This window comes from Vollenhovia emeryi, unplaced genomic scaffold, assembly GCF_000949405.1.
Source record: "Vollenhovia emeryi isolate VEMERY1.0 unplaced genomic scaffold, V.emery_V1.0 DF939153.1, whole genome shotgun sequence".
Lineage (NCBI taxonomy): Eukaryota > Metazoa > Arthropoda > Insecta > Hymenoptera > Formicidae > Vollenhovia > Vollenhovia emeryi.
The window spans coordinates 1,988,363-2,001,324 of record NW_011967213.1 but is presented as its reverse complement, the minus strand read 5'-3'; the positions used below and the strand labels follow the sequence as shown (position 1 = coordinate 2,001,324).

At 37.7% G+C, this 12,962-nt stretch overlaps 1 protein-coding gene across 5 annotated transcripts in view; it reads left to right on the top strand.

Annotated features, from left to right (window-relative positions):
* LOC105565376 (serine/threonine-protein kinase tricorner) overlaps nt 1-12,962 on the top strand; it is a 153,593-nt gene that overhangs the window by 64,341 nt on the left and 76,290 nt on the right. The window contains exons 1-2 of one of the 5 annotated variants that reach the window (XM_012018518.1): nt 3,343-3,613; nt 3,751-3,796. The exons of the other annotated variants lie outside the window; for them this stretch is intronic. Of the exons in view, the coding sequence (XP_011873908.1) occupies nt 3,539-3,613; nt 3,751-3,796 (121 nt within the window). The 5' untranslated portion in view covers nt 3,343-3,538. Of the gene's footprint in view, nt 1-3,342; nt 3,614-3,750; nt 3,797-12,962 lie in introns of those variants that run through there. 5 annotated transcript variants of the gene reach the window in all.

Below are 12,962 nucleotides of genomic sequence, written 5' to 3'. Positions count from 1 at the left end.
GAGTTATCTCGCGTGATTCACACATGAAATCTGTAAGTCCAAAAATTAAAACGCTAGCCAACTTGAAATTACTTCTTCATTGCGACTTGTGATCATTTCAACTGCCAAAAACTGAAAGTGTTCAGTAAAGAATGCTGCTCTGTAGTTGCAAAGATTTAGTTTCCTTTTCAGTCTCAAGCCGGTATTCATAGTCCGTTCTTATATTTAAGATCATCTTAAGTATACTCCTAATGTGTTTTTAATCAATCACAGAACCGTATTAGCCTCTAAAGACAACACTTAAGATGAGTTTGAAATAAGAATCGACTATGAATACCGGCCTCACAGTCAAGATTGATCCTTGCGAAAGCTTTATTACGGATTTTCATACACAGTGAATATTCACCGATTCACAGTTATAAGTATAGCACTGAATAATTCAATGCTAGAATTATAACCGTTTTCAGTGATAATGCATTGATTGACTATTAGAGAGCACAGTTGAGAATAATTCAAGAGAAATGAAGAATGATGTCTTTATTTTATTGTACGAATGTGGACTCCTTTTCTTCCGTATCTATTAGTCTTGATTGGTCTTTCTATCTGTTATCTATTTCAATTTGAATGGCTCGACTGAAGTGAAGGATCTATTAATCCAGCGTGCCACCGGTAAAAAGTTAATTCTCCGATGCGGAAGAGAAATACCGGCGCGCGCGCACGATGCGGTTTATTATTCCGAGTCGCGGCACGCAGCTGCTATTTCGGCATCTCGACGGCGCGTACGTTCGAGAAAGTATGAAACTGGTATCAAAAGCTCGATGCGTGACGGAATTATGGATTAGGTGAGCGGCAATAAGTACCGCGCGGACGGCGTTAAAACGCGGACGTCCACGTCCGCGGTGGGATTTTTAGGTCAAGGCGACACGCTCTCGCGTCGAAACGGTATTCCCGTATGCTGGAATCGAGAATAACGAGGTGCCCTCTTCGAGTATCGATTCCGCGTCGTACTCGCGTCGTAACGCGATTTAATCGGCCCGACGAGTAATGACACTTTGCTACGGTGCGAAAATACGGAGCGCACCTCGATGGCGATTATTCTCCCCGTAACTCCCTTTTATTAAAAATTTCGAAATCTAAAATACACACGTGACGCAATATCGCGCTATTTTTATTCACGACGGTGCACCGCCGTTTCACATTTACAATATTTCACTCGACGAGAAAAAGCTAACTTTGTGAAGCGGCCGCGTATATTGTAAATGCTCTAAAAATGAAATTTGACATTACGAAATGTTCGGAGATGAAATGTATTACGGAATATCCGAAGCCGAATCTCGGTTAAATCTATTAAATAACTAAGGTGGGGTCGCTTACTCATTTTCACTGTTAAGAATAATTGTCATTATTGGCTTCCATGAAAATGGAATCGCCCTATTTTTATTCGCGACGGTGCACCGCCGTTTCATCATTTACAATATTTCACTCGACGAGAAAAAGCTAACTTCGTGAAGCTGCCGCGTATGCTGTGAATGCTCTAAAAATGAAATTTAACATTACGAAATGCCCGGAGATGAAATGTCGCGGAATATCCGAAACCGAATCTCGGGTAAATCTATTAAATAACTAAGGTGGGGGGTCGCTTACTCATTTTCACTGTTAAGGATAATTGTCGTTATTGGCTTCCATGATAACCAACGATATGTTGTCCAATTTTATTGGACTGCGAGTAAGATTAACGATTATGGGTTAACGGGGCTATCCCATCCCACATTATTTCCTCGCGGCGCAAAGCGTCCACCGCGTTGCGCAACGAGCGTGTGCTTGCGCAACGCAACGCGCACGCATCGCGCATTCGCGTGCTCGTGCACTCACGCGCGTGTGAAATGCGCGAGCACGCAGGACGCTGACAATAGCCCTCGCCAGCCGACAGCCGGCCGTAATTTTTCAGCCGATGCGGCACGGCTGCTCGTTGAAGGTGCATCGATATCTACTTCGGTATTGCGTTAGCGTTGCTGCGAAGTTTCTCGAATTTCAAATCGAATATCGACATATTTAATTACACACTGAAATGGGCATACGCCGGGAATTGGTACGGGATATCCCGCAATTATTACTGTATATTTTGAAGATTAATTAAAAATAGACAACATATATAATAGAAAATTTTTCTCAGTGCAGGAAAAAGGTGGAAAGAAATATATGAATTCACGTTTTAATAAATTACAAGTATAGGCTACCTACATCTTGCCTTAGACCCGCATTAGCCGTTTTCTATATGTTGGTTAGTTTCATTGAAAGCCCTACTTTAACTCTATTGATTAATTAAAATTTTTCATACTTAATAAATACTCCAAGTCGCGAGGCTCTTCGAGTTATGATTGAAATCGATTAAATTTGATACGATTGTAGTTAATACGTAAAATCTACTATCATTACTGTTACAAGTATATCGATCTATTGTCTCTTATTGATTTTCACATCTCGGATAACATTGCTTTTCCTACCCCTGATCTCGTCATTTCGATTTCTGACGTGCAGATATTAAGGATGGTATATCATGCTGTAACAATCAGATATTGACAGTTGGTTGCCAAGAGCAAACTTTAAACTGCTAAGACTGCGTCCGGAAACGTCACTCGAGTGCCTCAGTGTATCATTGTGTCCTTGTTTACCATACGGTGAGCAACAAAGATAAAATGATACACTAGGGCCCTCAGGTGATGTTTCCGAACGCAGCCTTACTTGTGCATGATTTAATTTTTCCTTACGCGACACGAAAATTTGAATGAAAGCGTTTACATGTTTACGTTTCGCCCGAGTCGGTTAACACACGGCCTTGATGTTTGTTTTGTGTCGTATAGCGCGCCGTGTACACAAGGTCGCTGCTCTATTGTTCGCGTAGTGAGACTCGAGCCGGCGCGCGGAGCGAACGCCTGGCCGCGCATTACCCCCCGAGACACGATCGCGCGAGGTGCTACGGAGACGATCGTTCCTCGCGAATACTTTCCGACCGGCGAAGCTTGTCCGTGCGATAATTCTCACGATTAACGCAATAAGTGTGTCGCGGCGACAGCTATTCCTCGTATATGTTTCTGACTTAATCGTTAACGGTAGATCACTACGAAGTGAAAACGGATAAGAATCATTTGTTCACTGCTTACCGTCGGATTATCTCGCGACACGCAATGGGTTTTCCGGTAGCCGGAATTTTTGATTGGAGCGCGCAGATTTACCAGAGCAATTTAATTAACGCAGAACGATAGCTCGGCCGTTTTTTAATTAATAATTAATACGAGAAGAGCGGAATACGCGCGGCAGAGTGCATTTATTTTAAAATCGCGCGTTAAATATTTCGCGATGGCTGCGAATTGGCTTACACACGGCGCCGATATCCGGTTTTTGCAACGTACAACGTGCTGTTTTGTGTGCGTCACCTTGCTATCAATATAATCGCGATAGATATCGGGGGGGAACATCGCTCCGAGTGATCCTCCAAAGTTGTGCACTCGTCGTGTTTCGATGATTAGTACGCGTCTGTGTTTCCGTGAGTGTGTGCAATATGTGCTGTGCAACAACGGAGCTGAGAGGAGGAGCAGGTCTGGGAGGCATCGGGCGACGGCGGAGCAACCATGGGGTGAGTAGTTTATTTTATTTTATTTTTCCTTCCTATTGCAAACATAATCATTCGTATTTACCTTACGCAACAATTATTCTGTTAAATGTAAATTATCTCGACTGTTGTTGTAATGCCAATTCGTCTGTATTTTGCAGATCGACGTAGTCGTGTTACAACTCCGCTGCTGCGCATCTGGTACTGGTAAGTCGAGTCTTTTATTTTGATTCGAGAGGTAATAGATTTATCAAAATAGTAGGAGAGGTACCTACATGTACAAAATTTATGTAAATGTATCGTGAAACAACTCGGAAGTATAATAGTATTCCAGATAATAGTAGCGACTCTCGTGAATCCATTACATTGAAATGGATAGACTAGGGCAGATTAATATTTAATTCTGGATTACCGTTTGTCGATTTATTGCGCGTACAAGAATACACATAAAATTTTCATAATCGCGTATATTGGAGTAATCGCTTGAAATTTACTGACAATTTATCGTAAATTAACAAGTGGTATGAAATATTTCACAAGTGAGCGAAGCTTGGTTAAAAGTTGTGACTATAGTTAAGTAATTTTTGTGACTATAGTTAAGTTGTGACTATAGTTAAGTAATTTTTGTGACTATAGTTAAGTAATTTTTGCCAAAGAGAAATTGTCTGTACATTGTAAAAATATTATTCTGTGTAATTTTTACCAAGCGTTCGACATACAAATAAAATATTAAGGAAATTAAGAAAATTATGGTGGTATAATATATTAATAATATTACTTGAGGAATTCAGTATCAAGTACAGAATAAAGAATCTTATTTTTATTTTATATTATTATTCCTTAGTTTTCTTAGCTATAAATAATAATATGTATACAAAGAAAAAGTAAAATGTAATTAAATTACTAAAATACATTTTTAAGATAAAAATCTTATTTAGGAAAATATTTATTTATTTTGAAATATAAAATACAAATAAATATATAAAATATAGTGGAAGAAAATTTTTAATTTTTAAATGTGTACTTTAGTTTCTTCTTTCCTTTCGTAAATATTTTATAATTAGATTTGATATTTGTGTTTTACTTTATCCAGAATTAAATATTACAGGGGTAAATGAGGAAGAGGATAATATTTATAAACTTTTCAATCTATACATATAACATGTATATACATATATATATATATACTGAGAAGAAATTATTGAATAAAACAATATTCCTTCTATTGTATTTATTTTATATGCGGTGGTCAAACGGGCTTGTCAAACAAATATTTATAAAATCACAAAAATATTTGTTAATTTAAAAATACGTATGTTTTGATAAACGACATATGTTTAACTTGAAAGCGTATCTGTACATTGAATTAAAGAAATACTATCAACTAAATGATGATATCTAGTCATATCATCAACTATTTTCTCTCACAGTACGTAAAAACCGACAGAGAATATTTTATTGTCATAAGTAGCATATTTAAACTAATTTATATAATAAAAGAGTGCATTAATAATAATTAATTTATCTTTGTAACGCGTTAATTTTATTCTAATCATTTACAGTCTATCCATTCAAATAATCGCGCAATGTTATTAAGCAATTGCCGTCTATGAACCGAAAGTGATTGCCACTTCGACATTGTCATAATAAAATTTCCAGCACTAATCAATCTTCCAGATGTGTTAAAGTCTTTTGATTTATCCATTTTATGACAAGTTCACTGTTCGATAAATTTAAAAAAAAAATGCGGAAGATTGACGTCAAATGCCACTTTCTGGACGTGTGCTTTTTAACCGTCGAAGATCGGAGATATAACGAGGGCGGCATAATGCCATAAAACCGGTAACGTCATTAACGGTGACCGCGATAATAACGTAAGACACGGACACTTTTCTTTCACCCAGCCGAAACGCTGTCCTCACCTTCTCTTTCCCATTTCCGATTTGCTACCGCAATTACACGCTAAAATTGTTATGAATTGGTTAGAGCATCGTGTTAATAATTTCATATCAATCTCACGTAATTTTATTTAACCCGTAAATAATCGCGTGAAATCTGCGGGTCATAAATAAGGTGCTCAAAATCACGTACAAGTTTTAAGGCATATTTATAATTATAATACATTCTATAAATACTATTTCTTATGTTCTAATTAATCTTCTTATTAGTTTTCTTTACATTATTTGTACTCTTCTAAAAATATTTTCTTAGTTTTTTTTCTGAAAAAACAGGATCGCTTTTGCAAATTGAATGTTTTTGCATATGTCGCGCTGTTTTCTCCGCTAAGCAAATGAAATAAATTGTTATTACGAGCTCGTTTCTCCTTTGATCTCTATTCTTTTTCACTAAAATGTAGCCATCAACTGATTGCCAGCGTTCGACGGTAAAAATGGCGCAACTATGATGCAATCGGTTGAAACTCTTAAAAATTCCATATGTCTTTTTTTCTGTCGATATTTCGCGATGGGTATTATTGGCCGGCCGACCTATCCCGCGATCGAATTGGCGGACGTCGGTGAAAGATTACCGAGCCCATAGTCATATACACATATGTATTCGATTTCGATATCACGATGACGTTGCTAACTGTCATATCGAATTCATCCGGACGGATACGTGGATGTCGATAATGGAGAGTACGTTTCAATTCGCTTTTCCATTACGGCACGGAACTTGAATGCGCGGCGGTCCGTACTTCGTCTGCTCGCAATCAATCGCCGCGAGATTACTCTCAGCGTCGCTTTTGCACCGTTTGTTCTCTCGATTTGTTGAATCTACTCGGTTTCGGGAATAATGAATTGACTGATCGTGCTGTCATTTGCAATTAAGTTGGTAAAACTATTAGGTACATTTAGTTATATTTAGCTGTATTTGGAGCAGACCATCGGCGGTCAATTTTATTGGAGGCAATTTTAATTACCTCGACACCTTACTATGTACTAGCATATTTTCAGTATGCATTAATATAAAAAAATTTTATTTTCCATCCAATAATAAAATAGTAATATTAAAAAGTAGAATTCCTAAAAACTCTGGTAAATCAGAACTGGAAAATTACATCATTTTAACGAAACTTAAAGAAGGCACATGTATAGGAAATTGAAGATTAATCTAACATGTGTGTGTGTGGAAGACATTTTAATCTGTATACTTTATATGTATTAGCTTATTTTAATTTTATTTTTATATAAGATTTAGTCATTAAATTAATTATTGCGTAAAAAAGCCGCGTTAAATTTAAGTAGAGCTCGTTTTATAATTTCTATAAAGTCGAACTTTATCGGGATATGTTTTCTGTTCGCCGATGTGCTGCATGTTAAAAGATGTTAATCTGTGTCCACACATACATTTTTATGGAATATTATCGCTGCAACGCGAAGCTTCGATTTTTCGCGCTGTACCGAGTCTAGTCGAACAAGGACATTCGATCTTACCCTAAGTCTACTCGATCTTTAAATATATATTATCATACAGTATCTTGAAAAGCGTAAGAAGATATATTTGATTTTTGGTACTCGATTTCTGACAATGTAAAATAATTTTTAAATACAGAATATTCAAACTATCGTCAATTAAAATACAATACGCACTGCGCGTTTGTCTTATTCGTAATCCACTTTAACTCAGTTTGCAGCAGTTATAATTGCATGACCCGTGAACTACTTTTGCAATTCTATTTATCGGAGTTACACTGCTGGTTATTCTTGCGTCTACTGTAACTATACTCGCCCCGATATCGAAATCACGTATTTTTGTCTTCGAAATTCTTGGAAAGTGATGTTTTTCAGTTTATCGAACTAGGTTACTTCCATTATCATTCCAATTTTGCTCGGATATAAACTCATTTTCGATCTCGAATTTTTTGACTTTAGCATCGCCGCCCCTTTAGCATAAATTTTACGTTAAACCAAGAAAACTTTGCATGAATTTTAAGAGACTCTGCTTCTAGATAAAGTTTTATCAGAAGAATTTCCTATTTATCGTTTATATAAGTTATTCTGTTTAATTTTAATTTTATTGATTACAAAATTTCAATCATTTTTTTAGCATTGCGTATTTTCAGTAAAGGTACAGATCAAGTTTCCGTTAAGATAAAGTTCAATTAAAAACAGAATAAGACAGAAAAACGGCAGCCTAGAAATCTCTTAACTGTTTGATTTTTAAAAGTTTTTTTTAAGACTTTAACGTGCAGTAAAATATTTAACCTTTCACAAAATATTGGCAAGTTGTGTCTTCTCGTCACGAGATGCATCCGCGAGGGCGAGCACGGTAGTTGCACGATAGTTCTGAGACACTGTCGACATGGTGTAACTTGTCGCGTCATAGCATATCATTATATCGGTCAAGGAAACGTTTCGCAAAAGTTCCGAATACTCGGGACATCGAGTTTATTAGCGTAATAAAAAGGCAGGCCGAATTTGGCCGTCTGGTCGTAAGCCGTTTGAAGCGACGTCGTCGTCGTTCGGCACGACGCCAGCCTTGACTCCGCAGGACCAGCTAACCGGGATGGCAGTGCGTGTCCTGGCCGTCGAAGTGGGTCATCGGGTCGACAATCTCGACCCGCTATCATACTTATTTCACGAGCGTGTTTCGCGCACGTGTGTTACGGGATTATTGTTATTACCTCGCGCCTGCGAGCGCACGGTTCCCGCGCAATAAAAGGCTCTCGAGCCTTTCGAAATCGGTCGTCCAACTTACGCACACAAGGTGTTCTATGTATCCTCTTCAGGCCTCTTTAGTCCTCTATTACAGTGTCGCGAGATAAGCTTCTTATAGTTATAAATGTTTTTATTCTTCATTCTATTCAAAGCCTCTAATTTTAACATATGTACGAGCTTCGTGTGTTAGAGATAGAATGATACTTTTCAAGCCGCGCGTTGAACATTTTCTAGCAATCGAGATTGGACATTATTAAGCGTTACTATCGGACATCTTGTGTGTAACAGATAATTTTGTTGTACGGATATAACGGCGTTTTATTGAGTCGTATAAAATTCGTTCATCCTTTGGGCGTAGCTAACGAAGTGCGTTACGATTTTATTATCTACTTTCGAAAATATACCGTCGGAAACACGCCTTTAACGAAGACCACGACGTCTCTCTTTTCGTCGTGTCGCAATTTGCTCCGATAAAGCCGTCGTCAACGATTTATTTCTATCTGCATTCCCGTCCGCGTCTATTAATCACTTTATTTTACGACGTCATTAACGTCTAGAATTGTAAAATATGTATTTTTTTAAGATATTCGTATTTACTTTGATCAAAATAATCAAGCAAACAGTTTGTCTCCCCATGTATGAAGGAATTTTAATAGTCTGTAAATTTTAATAATCTATAAATTGGCACGTACATTTTGTTTTAATGCACGTCATAATATATATTTAAAAATCTATTATTGCACATTTTTATTGAAAAGAATGCAAGAGATTTAATACTAACACGGTCGTCTGCAATTCGTGAAACGTCAACGGTAAAATATATGTTTACGAACTTGCAGTCTTTCACGAGGAAAAATAAGCGCATGATTTCTTTAACAGTGCAAAGCATATAAATCCTGTGATACATACCACACTCGAAATAGATTGTTTACTAGACGCGTACAAAATGAAAAATGAAGATTATCGTTATATCTACGTATAGCGATATTTTAATAATGTAAAAATAATAATATTATCAATATTTATTATATTTTATTTATGGCATGTTTTGTACCGTGATAGTTCCTTCCTGTTGAAGCTCTCATCGAAACTGCGATATTTCGGTGAATAATTAATGACGCCGGCCATTCGCGCGGTCGTAACAATCGCACTTAGCGTAATTACACGTCCTATACCGTCATTACTTGGTTTTCGTCAGTTTCGAAGCTGACCTCGAGAACACCGCGGGGTTCGTCGACTTTCGAGAGGGATAAATGCGCCGCAACCGTACATTCGTCATTGTGGGCGGCAATGCCGCTTGCGTCATAAACCTCTCTGGGTATCGCGAGAGATGCGAGCGCGCGGCCAGAACCACTTCGCGGAACCACATTTAGCACCTTCCTATGTAATGGGTTCGTTCTTAGCGGTTCTTAAGTGCAGCGGTTAATCTCGCGCGGCTACGCTCTTCAGTTATATATCGGCGCCGGCTTCTAATCCGTCCTTGTTATCGCGCTACAATTAACCAAAAAAATGTAATTGCGCCATGAATTTGCAGCCGCGGATAGTGGTGAAACACGAAACTTTTTCTCATAACTTCTATCATGTGCTGCTGGAGCACGTGATAACAACGACACGCATAGTAACGATTCGGTGGCTCAGTGCGGAATAATTTATGTCGCGATTCGATTGCTTAAAGAAAATTCGCAGAGAGTTGAGAAACGAGAAATCTAGGACACGCGACGCGCACATATCTTCATGCCTTGGTAATGATAAGGGTGGAAGACAATGGATATCACAAAGAAGTCTTTTATATACATGAGCCGATAATAATTCTTTTACTCTTGAAATAAACTTTGAACATTGGTTACAGATACGATGTATCTTCAACTTCAAAATTGAAGATATAATTAATATATGTTAACATTACAATGAATATAAATATATGTGTGTAATCTCATCAAATTACGATTGATATATTGTTCGAAAAATGTTGAGATATTAGATTTGTTAAATCTTTCTATCATAATACTTGAAAGGTATATTGCTATTCTCTTATCTTTTTATCAACTTGTTAGTATGACTTGAGCTTTCCTCGCGCGCGTCGAGGGGGGGGGAGCAAAATTGTCCAAAGTATCGGAAATATTGGCTTTGCCTGGAGCAATTATTACTGTGTTTTGAGAATCTTCCCACAGTGTAGATACGATCAATAGATAGGTACGTCTGAGGATGGTAGAAGAAAGACGAGGGAAAGAGAGAGAGAGAAATATCATGTGTTAGAGGCATCCATCGATCATTCCTAATTCTCGATAGTTAGGCTACTTGCTACAGGGTACTTGATTATACATGGGAACACGTGAGTACGAATTTAGTGGGATTACGGCTAAGTACCTGTGAAAGTTTCCCCTAGCGTGAATCTTTAACGTGAGAATCATTTTGAGGAATGCAGCTTTCGAAAAAGTATCGCGAGCGTCAAAATTGTTACATAACGTGCTGCAAAGACAAGAACATTATGTAATATCTGTAACTATCGCTGATCCACAAGGAAAAAAAACAGCAAGTCATGTTAAATATTATAATCTTTTTATTGAACATTTTATTAAAATTCGATATTTTTATTAACTCTTACGAATTTCCGAAAGTTGGATCCAAAAGACCATATATTTTCTCATAGCGTTCAATCAATTAAAATATTCCGCGAGACTTTATTACAATATTTCGTAAAAGTCATTAATAACTAAACACACTTCTTTGGAAAAGAGATTTGTTTATCTTTATGTAAATCACGTGGCTGTAGTCAAATACTTACAACGAAGACAAGTATATTTGCATGACAATCGACTCGGAGAAAGGTGTACATTTGCTCTTACATTTTGTATCTCGGTGATATCTTTTACGTAGCATGCAACTATTTTCTTTTCACGTGTTTTCGCATATTCGATCTCGCAGATAACGCGAGCGGGGTTTATCTTATCGCTTCAAAGGAGCAGTGGTTTATTTCCCCGCAGGTTTGATCGAAGCAATGCGTTTTTCCGCAATGTACAATTTAAGTTGCAACGCTATTTATTTCATCGATCGCGTTACGTTTACTCTTCGTGGGCTTTGTATTTTTCTATGCATCGCTCTCGGCCCGGATGGAACGCAAGTCCGACACATACCTTTCTCCCTCACCCGCTTTAAATACCCGCGAGCTTGCACTGTTTTTTTTTCCTCGAAACCGCCGAATATTTTTATTTCGTGTTCTCTCCGTTCTTTGGCTGCTTGCTTCATCAGCTTTATTATTGCACACACTTCTATTTCTTTTTCTCTTAATTTGAAGCGTTGAAAACTACATGTCTGATTGGGATTGAAAAAAAAAGTAAAAAATTTAAAGAAAGACAAAGAGAAAATTTTTATAATTTAAAGAATCATGTTTCGCTACTATACAAGTCTAGCAGTTGCCATTATTACGAGGCCATTAATAATGATCTTTAGAATGCTTTGTGCATTCTGGAGCATATTCCGTTTTAATAGAAAGAAATTGTTATTACAGACATTAAGAAATGTCTGTTAGATTGTCAAGCGCATGTTTAGGCAAAAAATTTACACGGTAATCATAAAAATGACACAGCATTAAAGTCACTGAAGTATTTGCGGACTCGCTCATAGGGTTTTTTTTTGTTTATCCGTTCTATTATCCGTAGAGACTAAAAGTAGCTAAAACGAGTTCTAGATGCGCGCGTCTAGTTTGCTTAGGCGTGAGACAGACCCTGAACGACGCGCGACCGTGTTATACCGAACCGGACAAGCATGGCTTGCCATTGAGAGCGTGGATATTGTTTCGCCGCCGTCGTGACGCCTGACGTGTGTCGGAGACGCCTCGTTTCCACGTCGTGCAAGGATATCGCGTGGGTGCCTGCCTGCCTCCGGGAGTTAGGTTACCGATTAGCTGCTCCAATTTTGCCGGACTAACTGCGATCAAATGCGGCTGACGTGGCGCATGTCTCGTAATTATTATCTACTATCGTAATATTAACTATCTCGCCGACGAGGCAAGTAGAAGTACTTTTGCTCTGTAGTGTGATCTACAGGATTTGATTAGCTGTAAACGATACACGAATTGTCGGGAAAAAATTATTTTTACACCGCAATTTTTAATGCCAGCAGATTACTGGAAAAAAGGTGTTAAATATGATCAGTTTTCAGACCTCATTTCGCAGAATCGCGATATTTGTAACATTAAACGAGAGATCTGGAGAAATATGTTAACGGCCGCAACTACTTTCCATTTCACGATGGCTATTTATAAGTTTATTAGTCACAAAGTTGCAAGTGCAACGAGTTACTCTACCGCTAAGCGCTGTTAACTCAATTCTCCTCGCCGGTCTACGTTACAATTCACTCCTGAGTCCCACAAAGAAGATGCTATTAGAGGATCAATAAAATGAAATTAAATAATACTTGATTTTACAAACGCCCTTATCGTAGATACTCGTAATCTTTCAAGCCTCCTTTTACACTGAAAAAAACGATTAGTAACACCAAGTAGAATCGAGTTAACTGAAACTAAATTTCGGGGTTGCATATGGCCAACTAAGTTACTCCTTTATTTGAACTAAATTTTTTTATTCCTTCAACTTGTTTTTTGTATGAAAGCAACTGAAAGTAAAGTTTAATCAGCTAGTTATGAAGGTGACTCACTGCATTGTTATGGTGTTAAAGGAACGTACTTATTTAGTCAAACATAGTAGCATTTATTA